Genomic DNA, 18368 nt, shown 5'->3' with positions numbered 1-18368 from the left:
TCAAGAAACATCTTCTTAGAAGATTCTGATCAAGTGTGGCCTCTTCCATGCACCTTTCCTAAATGCCTTCTTCCTATACCTGCTGCAAGATCAAATGCCCGTCTCACCATGCTCCTTCAGTTACGTGCATGCTCCTGTCTCATGGCACATGGGAACTCAATTCTCTTTTATTTTTCTTCACCTATGAGCCCCCTAATATTCCCTGAGCTCCCTGAAAAAGCAACGAGGTCTGACACAATACGAGAAACATGTTGGAAGTTAATGATGATAAACTGGTTTTCAGACAGGTTGAGCTTGAAAGGCGAGTGGGGCACACCAGAAGGCAGTTGAATTAACGGGCTCCAGAGAAGTTGGTCTGGAGGACCGCTTAAGTAACAGGACCCGAGGCCAAAAGAGGAAACCCCCAGAGGAAACCCACCACAAGATGGCGGCTCCCCTTGCTGCCGGGTTCCATGGATTTCCTTCCCCTGGACATCCACGCACCAGCAGGGCCCTTCTGTCTGGCACTGTACCGCCTGATAGTCTCCATTTCGGCGGCAGCTTGGAACATAGGGGTGACCAAAGTTGGTTGCTGTAAACCGCTCCACTTCACATTTTGTAGGGCCTAGAGGAAATCCACACAGTAAAGGAGAAGACAGTGTCAACAATGCTTGGTGTCTTCACAGCATGCACTGCTGCTTACTCTTAATGATTCTTTTCATCTCTGCCCTCACTTTGCTGGAGCAGCCATGCAGACCATAGTGACTTTGAAACCCAAGAGGCATCCCCTTAATGGAAACACACACACTGTTGGCAGCTTATTACTTACATCGGAATCTGCCAGAGATGACTGATTGAACTGCGAGGAACCGTCTCTGCAGTATCCGGTACAGGGTGGTTTCGGTGAAGGTGGAAGGAAGGTCCAGACCAGCAAAAATGGTGTCATAAATTTCATCCAGTAACAACTCCAAACCTAAGCAAAGACAGCAAGACTTTCAGAGATGGTCTCATTCAGAAAGGAAGCCCTGACCTTGTTGTGCAAACAGATATTGAGAGAGAGCCTTTACCAGCATCATTAGGCAATAAGTCTGAACAACACTTTAACAGTTTCCAAAGTCAGGGCTGCTGTGGATGGTTGTGCAAGTTGTTCATAGAACAAAGGAGCAGTGCTTATAGAATGAGAGATTAAATCCATCCTGTGCTCCACGCGCCAGTTTTGGGGCTGCATCTGCCCAAAGCGGGGCACTTCTTTCCAGTGTGCACAAAGGCACTATGTAGGCCAGCAGCAGCTACATTCACCATACTGCAAGATGACAGTTTGCTGAGGTTGTGTCCTCCTCAATGCCACAGCAGCCTGGCAGGGGGAAGGCAGTCACTCTAGCTGTGCTTTACAAGCAATGCTAGGCAGGCTCTCAGACCTAAGGAATCACACTCCCTCCCTTCAGATCACCTGAGGGGTGTCAGTCACCTGTCTCAGCCAGTTCCCGCCCTTGGCTGTCAGCACAGTGGCAGTACCCGGACACCTCAGGGAATCTCCTCTGGAAGGAATTGAAGGTCACAAATGCATCTGGAAACCTTGGAGAGAATGAGATTTACGGTCACCATTCATAAAGGCAAGTCATCACAATCTCTTCCTGTAGAAATAAATGTGGCCAAGTCCACGCCTAGTGAAAAGGAATGTCTGCTTTCTTATGGCATGACAGTTGCTTCATGTTTCCTGCAGCAAATGCATTTCCTTTACAAATTAGTTTAACCTGGCTGGAACCAGGCTGGACCTTGTAAAATAAAGCTGTGCATAGCTGTCGTCTACTAATTAGCCATTTTCCTCGCTTATGGCATTTGACCAATTTATGCCCATGCATTTGTCTCATAGGGCCAGGCAGAAAGCAGTCAAGGCAGATCGCATTAACTGGCTCCTTTCCTGGAATACAGCTCTCGAGACTAAAGGCCAAGTCTGCTTTACAAACATATGGTACATTGGAGATGATCTCATTTTGGGAGATCAAATGACTTCAGGCCCCTTTACAACTTTTCAAAAGCTTGAAAAGAAGCCAGCTGCCACCACAGGAAATTCTTAAGAAGGAAATGTATCCAGTCCCACAGTCGAAAAAAGCACAAATCAATACAGTATCACTAACAAGGGCTATCCATCTCTTTCCATAAAGTGAGGAAAGAGATTCCCTAATCACATCTGGCCTGGCAATTGTTATAACGAGCTCATCAGCTGGATTCCCTGTCTTAGAAGTAATAGAAAGGTAAGGTATACAAAGCCGTATTGAGAAGTTCTAACCCTGTGCAATGATTTAGCAACCAAAGAGGAACTGTTCATCTTTTATAACATTTAGAGATTTGTTTTCAGGCCCTATATAACTACATAACTTATATATGCGGTCCAAGCATAATGTGTTTCCACCTGTGTCTGAAATATATCTCCCAACAATAAGTTAACAGAAGCAGCAGCTCTGTACATTGATAGGCCAATTGCTGTGCAATCTATTCTAGCAAAATATTGCAAAGAATCTGAATGTCCAATAGTAGAAAATTAAGAAGTAAATTATAGTAAATGCCCTAAATGTAATAAAATGCTATGATTGAGGACAATGCTTATAAACTCTAGCCAAAAGGAAGTGTGTATAACATTATGTAAAAAGGTTAGATTATAAAATGCCATATACATGTATTGCAATTACAACTGTACAACTGAACCAGTATTGGAAAGCAATGTATGGTGTAGTAATTGATCAGAGCCTGAGTTTGAATTTCCATTCAAGTTAATAACTATTACTTAATTTGAATGGAAATGGATATGCAAAACAAAAGCTATAAATGCACCATAGGATTATGGATGAGTTTTTTTCCATGCTATTAATCTATTATTCTGTGTATGCGTGTTAAACAGAATGTTACAGTAAGTGTGTTGCATAATAAAAATTAAAAACTCACTTTGCTTAGTTGCCACTGATAGGGAGGTAGGGGGTATATAATAAAAGTTCGTTCTTTAGAGCCTAGGATAATTCAATTTTAAACGTACTAATAACAGTATAATAACAGCTTCCATTTATTGAGCACAACTTTGTAAAAGACTACCTACAAAATGTTTTAATACACATTGATTCATTTAATCCACCTAACATTCCTAAAAGGAAGGTGGCACATTTTAGTCCCCCTTTTAAAGATTAAGAAGATGAGGTGTATGGGCCACTGTCTTGAACTAGCAGTGGAAACTGAGGTTTAAATCCCGCTCTTACCCACTACATGCTGCCTATCTCTGCCAGTGGTATTATTCAGTGTTTTTGGCTGCACCTGGCTTTTGTCCTACACCCTACCCTGCAAGGCATGTGACTCTTGTCTGACACTGCTCCATATGCCCAGCACCTCGCTCTTCCTGGCATCTCATAGATGATGACACAAGTGCTGTCCCGAGGTGGGTTCTGAAACACATTCCAGTGTGAGGCCCAGGTTTAAATCACTCTAGTTCCATGCTTGGCTAATTCAACCCAGAGACCCACCTCAACGTCCTGGTTCATGGCAGACATGACCTCCAGGGTCTTTGAGCCATCTTCATCCTACGACTTTATGGTCAGAGCCCCTCTCTTGGGGTTTCTGGTCTTATAAACTGCCCAGTACCTGGACCTACCAGTGTTTTTTTCATGGACCTCACTCTTGATATTCCTGTTCTCACATATTGGAGATCACCCTGTCTTCGGCTCTGGAGAGGGTCCTCCCACCCTCCCTGTAAGACCACCCTAAGGCCCGCTACTGCCATCTGCACTCTCTAGGACTGTTCTTTGCTGACCTCTAGGACAGACATCCTGTGCTGCCATCTTTAATCCCTTCTTGCTAATTCTGTATGTAGTGAGAAGAGCTAATATGATTGTTGCTATTAATTACTATTCATAAAATAATCACAGGTTATATGTATGAACAATCAGAACGAACACTCTCCATATTTGTCTCATTTAATTCTCACAACCCTTTAAAAATCTCCATTTCCCAAATGAGAAAACTGGGATTCTGCATGATGATGTGACTGGGTCAAGATCATCCAGCCAACACCAGGGACCAGAATCCCAAGTCCATTTCCAATGGCCTTCCAACGACAGCAGGTGGCCAAAGACTACCTCTCCAATAGAGCATAGTCCTTTGGGGGCCCTGTCCTGCAATCACCAGTGACTTCAAGTTCTGAATCTTCCCAATTTCCTGTGTGCCCACAATTTCATTTGATACAATTTGATTCTGTGGCTAATTTCTGAAATGATATCATCATCTATGCATTTTGGACTCCTTCTCCAAAATAATAATTAGCACCATGAAGAATTTTTAACTATTATTCTGCTACTGTCATTAGTGATTTACTGTCATCAGGGAACAGGGACTCTGTCATACTTTTAGCCTCCTCCTTATTAGATCTCCTGCCCCACATCAACCAAAAGAAGTCAAACTACTGAGACCGAACCCAAAGCCCAGATGAAAGCTGGACAGTCTGGTTCCATCGTTAGCCTTGGGATAGCTGGACCAAAGAATGCCCCCAAAGGAGGTGAGTTTGAGTGGGATTCTAAAGCCATGAATGGTGATTTGACCAGGAGACAACAGAGGAGGGAAGAACATATCTAGAAGGGTCATTTACATGCCTCCAACTTCAAGGTGGGAGACAGAACCACAGGTGTGGGCAGCAAGGAAAATAGAGATATTGGTAGTCAGCGAGGGAGGTACAAGTCTGGTAGAGAACGCCAGGACCCAAGATTCGCAGTCTCTGAAATACAGCACCTGAAGATGCTTTTTTTTTTTGAGACAGAGTCTGGCTCTGTCGCCAGGCTGGAGTGCAGTGGCGTGATCTCAGCTCACTGCAACCTCTGCCTCCCGGGTTCAAGCGATTCTCCTGCCTCAGCCTCCCAAGTAGCTGGGACTACAGGCACCCGCCACCATACCCAGCTAATTTTTTATATTTTTGGTAGAGACAGGGTTTCACCATGTTAGCCGGATAGTGTTGATCTCCTGACCTCGTGATCTGCCCACCCTGGCCTCCCAAAGTGCTGGGATTACATGCGTGAGCCAGACACGCTGGCCCTGAAGGTGCTTTTTATAGGCACTGGCCTTTGGAAACCACTGGTCCTTCAGCAGCAGGACACTGTCAAGTCCGATGGTCCCCTGTGGCATACGGTGTTCTCCCCTTCATGAGGACCTGAGGATCTGAGGAACCAAGTTCCCTCCATCATCAATAGAAGAAAACATTGTGATCCCTGAGAAACTCTTATTTTTATCTGGTAGAAACCAAGTAACTTAGGCTATTTTTTCTTTTCTTTGGTTACAGGGAGCTCAGAGTCAAATATGCAGCCCCTCACGTTTGTTATGACTTTGTAGAATGAGTGATGTGGGCCAATCTTTGCCTTGCCTTATTCTGATTTTCTACTTTTATTTTGTCTTCCTCATGATTCCCTCTAATTTCCATTTTTATCCTGTTTTGGGCATATCAGAAGAAAGGAGGAAGATAAAATCTACACAATTTTTAAAAATTAAAAAGTAACATATATTTTGGACTACCACTCCAACAAAGCACAGTCTTTCAGGAGCCCTGCCCTGCAGTCACCAACGAGTTCAAGCTCAGGATCTTCCGAATTTTCTCTGTGCCCACAATCTGGTGGAAAAGGACGTTTGCCTTTTGTTGAATAAAAAGCAAAATCTCAGGTAGCCATAGAAGAATCCTCAAGAAAGCAAATGCTAGCGGAGAGGCAAGGGGTGGCATTTCTGAGTTTATGCTCAGATTATGGCCAGCCTAGACGGAGAAATTACAACCAAGGCTCAGAGGAATGCGAAATTCTGGTCTCCACTGGGCATCTGGTCTTGTTCATTTTCAGAGTACGATTCCTGCCTCCGGGCTCAGTCAGATTCTCTAACGTCTCCCACAGGCAGTTATTTAGAAATCTAAAACACACTGACTCACAAATGAGCCATGCATTTCATTCTCTCCTGCACTAGGGAGGGTGCTCCTTAAAAGAAGAGGCCATACCGGGTGCGGTGGTTCACACCTGTAATCCCAGCACTTTGGGAGGCGAGATGGGTGGATCACTTGAGGTCAGGAGTTCAAGACCAGCCTGACCAACATAGTGAACCCCATCTCTACTAAAAACCACTACAATCCAGCCTGGGTGACAAAGTGAGACTCTGTCTCAAAAAGATAAATAAATAAATAAAATAAAATAAGCGGGGGCCATAGCCTAGCAGAGCACCTGATGCATAGCCAACCACCGCAGGTGTCTGTAGTGAGGGTGATCTGGTGGTTCCACAGTGAGGATTTCTCCATACAGTACCTTCCACGTTCTGGTTACAATGCCCCTTTACCATATATTAAGACACATCTGGTCCTTCTTCCCACTGGGCAATCTGGGTAGTATGGGTGGCTAAGGCATTTGAAGTTAGACTGGTTGCTAAGAAGTTTGAGTGTGTTTAGTCATTAAGGACAAGGGTTAATAAAGAAGTCAATTAACTCAGATCATTAAGGCTTTGATAATGGCATTAGCCATGCTTGAAGGCTCTTAAGACCTTTACTTATAATCTGCTTGGTCAGAATGTGTGTCCACAGTTAATGGTTGGGCTAGCGCAATATGAAAGATGGGGCATGAGTCAGAAGGACCAGTGAAGCTTGCTCCCCATTACAACATGGTTCCTTAAAATTTTCCAGCCAAACAGATATTGTAAGCAGTGGCCTTCTTGAAGGGCAAAAGGACCTACTTCAGATGGGCAAACACCATTGCCAAATTCAAGTGCAAACCATCACCTGGCACAAAAATAACTCACAGCAACAGGTCAGTGAATGAGCTGCCCACAGGATTCCAGCCTTCTGGTAGCCCCAGGGAAGTAATTGCCTTCTGTCACTTCTCCATTTGAATTTTCCCCAAAAGTCCCCTTAGATTCAATATTCCAAAACAAAGCTTGTGGCTTTTCCTTTTCAAATTTATCCTCAAGAATCCATCCAGAAACCAGACTTAGGAGTCATTCTTTACTCCCCCCGACCGTCACCTCCATATCAATTCCTTCATCAAATTCTGTGGGTTCCATCTGGTAAATATTCCTCCAGTCTCACCCCATCTCTTGGCCGTCCTCTCCGACGCTTGCTCCATGTCAACATTGTTTCTTGCCTGGACTAGTGCAGCAGCCTCCAAACTCGGAGGGTTGCCTCCTTGCACACACTCTGCTCTCCCCTCACCATTCCATTCTTTCAGAAATCCAAGTCTGATGGTGATTATGATATACCCTTCCCCAACCCCAGGCTTCAAATGCTTGCTGCAATATTGAAACATACTTACATTGAAAAAAAAAAATTACTCTTTGCTGTCTGAAATTCAAACATAACTTGCCGTCTCGTATTTTACCTGGAAACCTGAGTTGCTAAGCTTAGGCCCTCTATATGGCCTCCAAGGCTCCTTCCACTGTGCCCAGAGGAGTCACTGGGCCAGCGACTGCCCAGGTCTACTTAAGTGTCGGAAAATCCCTGATTACAGCTGGGCTTCCAGTAACCAACCACTCAACCCTTCCCATGACCTTTCAATACCAGAATTTGCTCAGAGACATGCTTGCTTACAAAATGAAAAGGATCCCATTTCAGGAGTAAATTTTTGTGTTTCTTTTAAACAAAGGATGCGTAGTTCTGAACTTTTGCATTTAACTCGACTGCCCTCTTGTGGAAATAGCTGTGAATTGTACCTCAACCTCAATGTGGCACCCACCCTCGGATCATTCACCAGTTCCTTAAGCACAGATTCCAGACCTGCTGCATGCAAGGCTGTATGCCATGCACTGGGGGAACAGAGATGAGTTATATTATGTGGGTTACTAAAAGGAGCCAGACAGTTCTAGCACCTAAGCTTATTAGCATGAGTTCCTTTACCTCTGTGTTTCAGTAATCATTTTTATAGTAGGGACAATAATTATCTAATTATTTCTGTAAGTATTAAGGTAGGTTAAAGGATATAAAATTCCCTATATATAGTAAGCAGTCAGGTGATCTTGAACTGAGAATACGTTGGTTTGCAGCAATGAGCATTCAGTAAAACTGGCTGAGATTTATATGTGCTCGCAGGCAGGCCAGGTCTGGAGGGAAAAAATCTAACCTACGTTTGCTGAAGCTGGCTGATGCATGAGAATTCCCTACGGAAGTATAGTAATTTACAACTTTGTAAATTCGCACCCATGGTTTCATAGGTGAGGCCTCATCGAATCTTCACTATGATGTAATGAGCAGGGCATTGTCCTCCATTTGATGGAAGGGAACACTGAGGCTCTGAGAGAGTAAGCGGCCAGGTCACTGTGCTAAGCAGTGGCAAAGGCAGAAGACAGGACCAGGCAGAAGGCAGGACCAGGCAGGTCATATAAATGGATGAAGTAGGCAGGTGTGTGGCAACAGAGCACGGAGGGACCTGGAGCACAGAAGGGCGAGTCCTTGGTGTAAAAGGAGCAGCAAAGCCAGTGTCTTGATGCCACCAGTGAGTGCGTGTGTGCAGCTTCCCGCCCTTGTTCTTTAAAATCAGGAATTCAGAATTGTGTGTTTTAGGTTGAACATATGAAACTGCTCATGTTCAACTACTTTTTAACCTACAAAAATGGAAATTTCATGCGGTATAACCTAATAAAAGTTTCCAGTTTTTAAGATATGATGCAGTTCCAACAACGTCTGCCTAAGGGACAGTTCGGCACACAGGCTGCTAGTCTGAGATTCCTCCTGGCACAGCCCATGAGAATTTCCTCCCTCACACAGGGAAAGAAACTGGTTGTTTTGGAAGCCAGCCACAGAGAGGCTCAAGTTCTCCAAGAGAATTCATATCAGTCTTTGCAGACTAGTATTCATTTTTCTTTTTAATCCAAATGGTTCAGTTACATCTGAAGTCTGCATGAACCCTTTACATAAACAAGTGGCCACCGTGGATGACCAGAAGCTACCCTGGCTATTTGGATCAAGATCTATAATTCCTTTATCTGTTTATATCATTATTTACATTTTTAAAGTTATTCATAAGTGCACATATACACACAGTTTACAAAAATTCACAAATATAATGATATCCATGCTTTTGGGAATGTTGCCTTTTTTCCTTTTCTGCAGATCCCCCTTCTGCCTCCTCTCTATTTACTTATGTTTTATTTTATTTTATTTTTTTCTTTTGAGACAGAGTCTTATTCTGTCACCTAGGCTAGAGTGCAGTGGCACAATCTCGACTCACTGCAACCTCTGCCTCCCGGGTTCAAGTGATTCTCCTGCCTCAGCCTCCGGAGTAGCTGGGACTACAGGTGCATGCCACCACATCTGGCTAGTTTTTGCATTCGTTTTAGTAAAGACGGTGTACCACCATATTGGCCAGGCTGGTCTCGAACCCCTGACCTCATGATCTGACCACCTCGGCCTCCCAAAGTTCTGGGATTACAGATGTGAGCCACTGCACCCGGCCTTCTGCCTACTCTTTCTTCTGCAGAGCAGCCCTGGCCCTAAAGCAGCCCGGGATGACCACGTACTGTATGCTCCTTCCTCTTATACTCTGTGCTCACATAGTCTTGTGCAGAGACCTGCATAGTAATATAGTCATATAAGCATGTATAAAGAATCTTTTTGCTTATTTGTTCTTTAAAAATTAAAGCATATTATATTTTCTGTGCTTTGTATCTTGTATTGTATTATCACAATATACTGTGGCCTCCTCTCCAGGTCAAATGTTCTAGCAGCTCTAATGCAGTCTTTTTAATGGCTACATAAATAGTTATGGCAGATTCACATTTATGCAGCCAGCCACCTTTTGATGATCACTTTATTCCCAGTTTCCTGCTACAATGAAAAATGATGCAGTAGGCACCTAGCCCATATGTCTTCACATTCTGATGTTTTACATTTCATTGGCCAGAGGCCACATCTATTTTTCATTAAATACCGATTGCCAGTTTGCCTTGTTAAAAAATGCCGTGGCACTTTACATGCCCAGCACGGCTCATGAGAATGAGGTGGCTCTTAATTCCTTATCATGCTGCACGTATGACACATGGAGGCCCCCAGCTCAAGGTGAGTGTGGGCTTCAGCAGGTGATGGCCCAGTGACAGGCACACCCTGGCTCCCCTTACCTGTTGTAGCTGTGGACCAGATCAAAAATCATCATGTCTGTGGTGTTGACAAATTTGCACTGGACAGGCATAAACTCTCCCTCTGCTGAACACTGGGGTGGTGACTTGTCTCCCACCCCGTGGAGAAGACGACGATTTCTTATTTCACAGCTCCTTGGACCTAAACATTTTCATGAAAAAAAAAAAAAAAAAAATTCTTATGTATGAGTAGACACGTTTCTGCAGTTGAGCAGCATATACAGTCATGTGTCCCTTAGCAGTGGGGACGAGCTCTGAGAAATGCATCGTTCGGCAGTTTCATCGTTGTGTAAACATCATAGAGTGTACTTCTGCAGACCTGGATGACTTGCCTACGGCACACCTGGGCTGTACGGTCTAGCCTAGTGCTCCCAGGCTACAAACCTGTACAGCATGTTATTGTAATGAATACTGTAGGCAATTGTAAGACAATGGTATTTGTGTATCTAGACATCCCTAAGCATAGAAACGGTACAGTACAAATACAGTATAAAAGATAAAGAATAGTACACTTGTATGGGGTACTTAGCATGAACGGAGCTTGCAGGGCTGGCAGTTGCTCTGGGTGAGTCAGTGAGTGAATGTGAAAGCCGAGGACATTCCTGTTCACTATTGCAGACTTTATCAACCCTGCGCACTCAGGCTCCACTAAGTTCATAATTTTTCTCTCTCTTCAATAATAAGTTAACCTTAGCGTACTGCAACATTTTTACTTTATAAATTTTTTAATTTTTTAAAACTTTTGACACCTTTAAAACACTTAGCTTAAAACAGGAACACATGGTACAGCTGTACAAAAATATTTTCTTTCCTCATATCCTTCTTCTATAAACTTTTCCCCATTTTAAATTTTTGTTTTACTTTTAAACTTTTTTTGTTAAAAACGAACAGATACACACACACATTAGCCTAAGCCTGCTCGGGGTCAATATCATCATTACATCACTAGGCAATAGGAATTTTTCAGCTCTATTATAATCTTATGGGACCACTGTCATGTATGTGGTCCATTGGTGACCAAAACACCCATATGCAGCACATGGCTGTGCTTGCACTATACACGTGACAGTTAGAGACCCACGCAGTGACTTGGGTCTGCAACAGGAGACTCACAACGTTCAATGAAATCCTGCTCATGTTTCTAATGATCAGCCAGCAAATATGGCTTGTCTACCATATGGAAATATGAGAATAATAAAACCTTCCCTTTGAAGCTTTTATTTTCCCTACTGTGGACCTGGTTCTCTGCCCATTTCGGCAGGAAACCCTAAACGCTTCGGATGGCAGTGAGGAAAGCTTCAGCCCCTTCCCAGCTCTAGGGGTGCAGGCGCTCAGTGAAACTCACATCGCTTTGGCCTCCCCAGCTGGCGGGTCCCGTACACCTCCATCCCCTCTGCATCCACACACCAGCACTGGACCTGCTGCACGTCACACTGGACAGGCGTGTAGTCCCCTGAATCCTGACACTGAGGGAGGTAGGAGGTGTCTGTGCTGTTAATGTAGCCACTCAGCAAGATCTGCTGTTTCTGTAGCTGACAAAATGACAGACCTGTGGGTACAAGGAGCAGTGTTAGATAGAACTGTGGGGAAATTTCCAGGGACTGAGCCCAGGGAAACTCATGCTTCCTCCCCAGAGCGACACAGCTGAGAGGGTAATGACACACTCAAGGACACTCAGTGATGGGGTGGCAGCCACAGAACAGGCCTAGCTAGTATCCTGCGGACTGAGTTAGGGAAGGGTAGATCTCGCTGGTGCTACATCAATCAGTCAGGTATCCCAGAGCACAGTACTGTGGAGGGGAGATGGGATCGAGTGCAGGCCTCGTATTTGCAGAGCTTTTCTGAGTCCAGTTTTCTCCCCGGGCTCGCTGTGTAACCCTGGGGAAGCTGCTTCACCACTCTGAGTGAAGGTTAGCGACATTAACTGCTATGGTTTCAGCATTTGTCCCCTCCAAATCTCATGTTGAAATCTGATCCCCAATGTAGTAGGTGTTTGAGTCCTGGAGGTGGATCCCTTATGAATAGATGAATGCCTTCCCTCGGAGTGAGTGAGTTCCAGCTCTATTAGTGTCCATAAGAGCTGAATGTTAAAAAGAGCCTGGCACCTCCACCCTCTGTCTCTCTAGCTTTCTCTCATCACATGATCTCTGCACAGATGGTTCCTCTTCCCCTTCCACCATGAGTGGAAGCAGCCTGAGGTCCTCACCAGCAGCAGAAGCTAGTGGCATGCTTCTGCACAGCCTGCAGAGCTGTGAGCCAAACACACCTCTTTTCTTTATAAATTAGCCTTAGGCATTTCTTTATAGCAACACAAATGGACTGAGACATTAGCAACGATCGCCCCCTATTGAATACCTACTATGTGCCCAGTGTTTACACGTGTTCTAAATCCTCACAACATCATACAAGGCAGATGCTATATTTATGTTACAGATGAGGACCCATAGCTCAGTGAGGATGCCTGACTCAGCCAAGCTCACACAGCAGGAGAGTATGGGGTCAGCATGCTCCCATGACAGCCACACTAGATGCATAAAACCAGTGCCCCAAACAGAGCTTTTAATCCATCAAAGGACAGTTTTGGTTTTAGGTTCAATTTCCTCATTTTGAGGTGGTTGCCTTAAGTTAACTGTTGTTTTAGGGTTATGACATGCTTTAAATGGGGACTGTGTTTCTTTGATTACTCACTACAATAATTACTTTAACTGGATAGCTTGGACCCAAGTCTTAAATTTTAGAAACACCTCACACTACGGGTGAGAAGGCACTTGGTATTTTTCTGGTGACTTTCTGATTTCAGGAGACGTTGATATCTGTTCACCATTGTCTTCTCAGCACCAGGCACGGTGCCTGGCTCATGGGAGGAACTGGGTAGATATTTGTTGAACAAATGACTGGCCTTTCACAGTGGCCCTGCAGGAAAGAGGGCCTTCCACGGCTTGCAAGGAACGATTCTTATTCACAGAGGAGAAGCCAGCAGCCCAGAGGGAGGACCTGCTCAGCCACCCACCCAAACCCAGTGCTCGTTCCTGGAAGTGAGTTGTCCTAGCAGGTTCCCTCCAAGGGACGTCCCCCATTCCCACTTACAAGCCACAGGCCGGCCTGGCTGCCTGCTGCCCAGCACTTCGCTGCCATCGGCACCCACACACCAGCAGGAGCGGCCGTCGTTCTGGCACTGGACAGGCCTGAGGAGGAGACACAGACCAGGTGACTCTGGGATGGGCCCCCAAAGCCACACGCCGGCTCCCACCGAGGCTACTTTTCTTCTTTGTTTCAATTCTTCCAAGTTTTGGTTCGTATAAATTAGGGAGAGAGTGGAGTGGAGAAGGGTGGCTGACCTGGGAATGGAAAAGCCCCACTTTTCCTGCCTGGCTAACACCTGCTCTGGCTCCTGCCCCAGCCATTCATTCACCACGTATCCAGCCTGCCAGCCCCGAAGCAAGTGATCCACCCTGGAGTGCAGGGCTTCAGCCACATCCACCAAGTGTCCTCAGTCATTATGAGGCTGCAGAGGGTAAAGGCAGTGCCCACACTGTATGGATAGGGAGTGGGGACTTGGGGGTGGGATGTTAGTGGGGTCAGGGGCCGGCAGGGTATAGTGGGAAGCACATGGGTGGGATCAGGCCAGGTCATAGAGTTGACTCCTCAGAAATCATGACTGAACTGAGACCTGCAGGATGGTCGGAGGTATAAGAAAGTAAAAGATATTCCAGGTAAAGGGAACAGCGTATGCAAAGCCTCCTGAAGAGAAGCCAGGTTTGAAACTGCAAGAGCCTGGAACAAGAGACGTGGGAATGGGAACATAAATAAGGCTGGGGAAAGTGAGACTTCCTCCTTAACTCCTTCCTTGCTGTTCCAGAATTCCCAGAGATCTAAGCGTCTCTGTACACTGGTGGGAGGTTAGTACACGTTAAGAGTGTACATAAGATAGTGACAGGGAGGGATGTTTCACAGATGTTTCCCAGAACGCAGTCATAGAGATGGAGTTCCCCTGATTCAACATGACTGGAATAGCACAGGGAAATTTCAATTGCCTGCACAGTGCAAAGGATTCCTGTCTATTCCGCAGGGAAGAATTGTCTAGATTATTACCACACTCACCACAGAGAGGGTCTCAGGCCCCAACTCTGCATTAGGGCAGCTGGAGAAACCCCTTTCAGAGAGCAGCTCAATGAGGAGACAGTGGCCCAGAAGCCCAGAGGCAGCCTAGAGAGCTGGCCCGGGCAGGGTCGGCGGCAGCTAAGGACTGGGAAGTCAAGGCAGCCTCTGCTTCCACCACCCCAGCTTCTCAAGAGGATACTTGGAAGAGGGAGAGGTCCCAAAGCACAGATCATTTGACACCCCCTCAACTCTGCCCCACCCCCACACACATCGTTTATTCAAGCCATCACAGAAAGAGTGATGTCAGGAAGAGAAGGGAGGGCAGTGGGAGGATGAAGCATGGATTGGGGTTCACGTGGTCAGATTGTCCAGTGTTGATCAGCTTGGGGAACTGAAAGGCGGGCACCTCCAAATGACAGTGACCAAGCCTCACAAGCACAAAGGAGTTGTAGGGCAGAGCTTGGGAAGAGAGGGGAAGGCATGAGATGCTGTTTATGGCATCTTGGACCTTGAGAGGTCCAAGCCTTACTGACATAAGCTGCTGCTGACATAAGCCTTACTGGAAGCTGCCGTCCTCTGCGCACTGGGGCACGTAGTCTGCTTGCTTCAGAAAGGCCCTTTCCCTCTGCAGCTCACAGGGACGAAGGGGCTGGGCATCCACCTGGTACTCTAGGAAAAGAAAAGTGATTCACCAGAGAAGAGTGTGGACTGGGCTGCCAGGAGAGATGGGCTCTCATAAGCACAGGTGCTTTTCCAGGATTATCATCATTACCTATGACAGCCTATCTTAAAATTTGGCAGCTAAGCACACTTTTTTCCAGTATGACATTAACTCATTCAATGTGCAACATTCCCCTAAGAGGTGACAGGCAATATATCCTTGTCACTCATGAGGCAGCAACTCTCAGGCAGTGAAAGTCGTGTGCCCAAAGTCACGTAGCTGGCAAGTGAAGGATTCCAAAATCAACGCTGGGACTACACATTCCCCGCCCACCCCCACCCCGCCGCAATTCTCGTGAGGCTATTTGGAGTAAGTTAGAGAACCATAAGGAAGTTCTTGAATCTATCAAGCCATGCCCTGCAGATGTAGCACCTTCCAGATACACATTGAAATACAAATTAATTAATAACATACATGACGTATTCTCCATTGAGAACTCTTATAACACACAGGATCCTACCCAGAAATCACAACCACATCATGAGGCATGTGTTATTTGTTTACTTTTTAAATAAAAAACAAAACAAAAAAAAAAAAAACACAGAAGCTTGGCACTTTGCCCCAAGTCACACGGGTTAGTGGCTGAGCCAAGGACAGAACTTAGGGCTATTTCACTCCACAAGTAGATTTCTTTTTCTATGGCTTCTTAAATACCTCTTATGGATGACACAGACTTTGGAATAGCTAAGGGGATAAAAACCCAAGGTCAATGCCAAAAGTTTGCCAAAATGGCGGGGCGAGGGTGACCTAGAATTGAATTAGGAAGATCAACCACATTTCCCATCTCTGCTCCATCAATCACTAGCTCTGTGACCTCAAGTAATTCAGTTTGCCTCTCTCTAGATCTGCCTCTTTATCTGAAAAAAAAAAAAAAAGAAAAAGCAAATTACTGACTTGTGGGCATTTGTGAAGATTAAATTCGATTGCATCTGTTCAAAGGCCCAAGGCAGAGCCTGGCTGACACTGGAGCTCCCTCCCCATGTCTGGCTCCATGGCCTCACAACTTACCAAAGATATTGGCCGACACCCAGCAGACGGAGGCCAGCAGGCTGAAGATCTCCAGGACCAGGGCCATTTTCCTGGCCCTTCCCAGGAGGAAGGAGGAGAAACTACTGCTTGCCCTAGGTCCCCTGGCCAGGGAGCTTTTATAGAGCTGCTGTTGGCACTTTCCTTCCCACCCACAGGTCCTCAGTGAGGCAGTGCCCCATCCTGTTTTCTCTGCTGGTCACAAGGAGCTCCCTCCACCTGTGCCTGCTCCTTCTGCGGGCACTCGTGTGGCCAGTGGAGCATGAGGATCTTGTCTAAACTGTGGGGGAACAGAACTGGGTGGGGTGACTTCAAAATCCTTCTTTATGGGTAAAGACCAAAGCTCTGTATCCTTGGAGGCAACAGGCTCAAGCCCATAGTGAGGGAAAAGCAATCCTTTGTTCTTTCCTCCCCACCCCCAACCCTTTCTCCTTCTCTTTCTTTCCTTTGTTGTCTTCCTTTCTTCCTTCTTTCCTTCCTTCCTTCTTTCCTTCCTTCCTTTCTTTCATTTCTTCCTTCCTTCCTTCTTTCCTTCCTTCCTTTCTTTCATTTCTTTCTTCCTTCCTTCTTTCCTTCCTTTCTCCCTTCTATCCTTCTTTCCTTTCTTTCTTCCTTCCTTCTTTCCTTCCTTCCTCCTTTCTTTTCTTTCTTCCTTCTTTCCTTCTTTTCTTTCTTCTATTCTTTCTCTAACAACATTTTAGAGCTCCACAGTAGCAGGCACCTAATCTAGCAATGAGGATATGGCAGAGAACAAAACAGGTAAAATCATGCCCTCATTAATACAGACTGTGAAAACTTTAGTGAGGGAAGCAAAATACACACACACACTCATATTCATATTTCTATTCTTCTCCTCTCTTTCCTAGGACCTCAGACTGTGTCAACAAAAAGAAAGCAGGAACTGTGTATTCCACAGAAATCCTGTATGTAAGTTCGGTTTCTCCTGGCAAACAAGGCTTCCTTCCTTCAGTCCTATTCCTGTGAGACCTGGGAAAACTCACCTCATCTCCCTGAGCCCAAGCCTCCTTCTCTAGAAAGCAAAGTTAAAAGGAGAATAATAATATGTCCCATTTGTTAAGGTATTTGTAAGAGAATAAATAGATATGAAGAGCACATGCTCACTAGACGCGAGTAGTTATTATTATTATTATTATTGATTTTCTTATTTTGCAAAAGCATCATGCCAGGGAACAGCAAGTATTCAGAAGACCAGCCCAGCTGGGTAAGGAGCTAGTGACAGACAGGGTCAGGAACTGGCAGGTAATGGGGCAGGTTGCTGAGCCTGGCACCTGAGGAGAGACGGAGGGACCTGTGAGAATCTGGAGGACATGGTCCCTGGGAGAGTGAAGGGCAGGAGGACAAGCTGGAAAGTGGAAGAGACTCCAAACCTTGGGGGAAATAAAGGGGCTGATATAGCTGCCGTGCCGTAGACAGTACTACCTTCCACAAATAGGGTTATGAATATTATATGTGTTAAGATATGCAAAGTGCTTAAAACAGCATTTGACACATAATAAGTATCCAGTGTTAGCTACTGTACTAGTCTGCTATGGGTGTTATCACAAAGTATCACAGACTGGGTGGCTTAAGTAACAGAAATTTATTTTCCCATAGTTCTGAAGGCTGGAAGTCCAAGATCAAGATGTCAGCAGTGTTGGTTTCTTTGAAGGCTCCTCTCCTGGGCTTGCGGATGGCCATCTCCTCCCTGTGTCCTCACTTGGTCTTCCCTGTGTGTGTGTGTTGGTGTCCTAATATTTATTTCCTTTAAGGACACCAGTCATATTGGATTAGAGCCCACCCTTGTGACCTCATTATGTATTTAATTACCTATTTAAAGACCCTACCTCCAAATGCAATCACATTCTGAGGTCCTGGGTTTAGGACTTCAGAATATGGAATTGCGGGGAGGACACAATTCACTCCATAACAGCTACTGTCATCATTGTTGGGTTCATGATACAAACTAGAGAAAGTAAAACAAAACAGTCATTTTAAGTGTCAGGGTGTGGGATTAAAAACAGGTGAGAACCCGTGCTCTGCCCATCCTTCCTGGGGACCATACGTGCCTGGAGCTCCCACATCTCTCTCTAGCTCAGTCTCCAGCCAGACTTTTTTGAGCTTAGGTCCACTCTGCCTGGACACCCTACAGATATTTCAAATTCAACACATCCTAATCTGAACTCCTCAACCTTTCTCCTGACATCACACCATTGGCTGTCTCTGTGATAGCAAATCCAAGCCCCATCCTAAGCCTCTCTCCTCAAGTCTTATCAGCCTCCAGGTCCTACCAGGCTGCTGCTCATTTCTACTTATTGGGTCCTCCCCTCCTCTGCATCCTCACTCTTCCTGCCTCCATCACATCCCCTCAGCCCAGAACCAGCCAGCCAGAATAGCCTGCTGTACTGCCCCTCACCAGGGTTTC

The 18368-nt window shown here is 45.5% G+C and overlaps 1 protein-coding gene across 1 annotated transcript in view; it reads right to left on the bottom strand.

Annotated features, from left to right (window-relative positions):
- TG (thyroglobulin) overlaps positions 1-16030 on the bottom strand; it is a 275204-nt gene extending 259174 nt beyond the window's left edge. Inside the window, exons 1-8 of the mRNA XM_025393976.1 lie at positions 15929-16030; positions 14760-14868; positions 13186-13283; positions 11444-11647; positions 10081-10240; positions 1448-1554; positions 809-952; positions 419-604 (exon numbers count right to left, since the gene is read on the bottom strand). Of these exons, the coding sequence (XP_025249761.1) occupies positions 419-604; positions 809-952; positions 1448-1554; positions 10081-10240; positions 11444-11647; positions 13186-13283; positions 14760-14868; positions 15929-15995 (1075 nt within the window). The 5' untranslated portion in view covers positions 15996-16030. The remainder of the gene's footprint in view (positions 1-418; positions 605-808; positions 953-1447; positions 1555-10080; positions 10241-11443; positions 11648-13185; positions 13284-14759; positions 14869-15928) is intronic.
- Between the last annotated feature and the right edge of the window lie 2338 nt (positions 16031-18368).

This window comes from Theropithecus gelada, chromosome 8 (genome assembly GCF_003255815.1).
Source record: "Theropithecus gelada isolate Dixy chromosome 8, Tgel_1.0, whole genome shotgun sequence".
Taxonomy (NCBI): Eukaryota; Metazoa; Chordata; class Mammalia; order Primates; family Cercopithecidae; genus Theropithecus; species Theropithecus gelada.
Note: the sequence above shows the minus strand (reverse complement) of the source record. Positions and strands in the feature narration are given on the sequence as shown.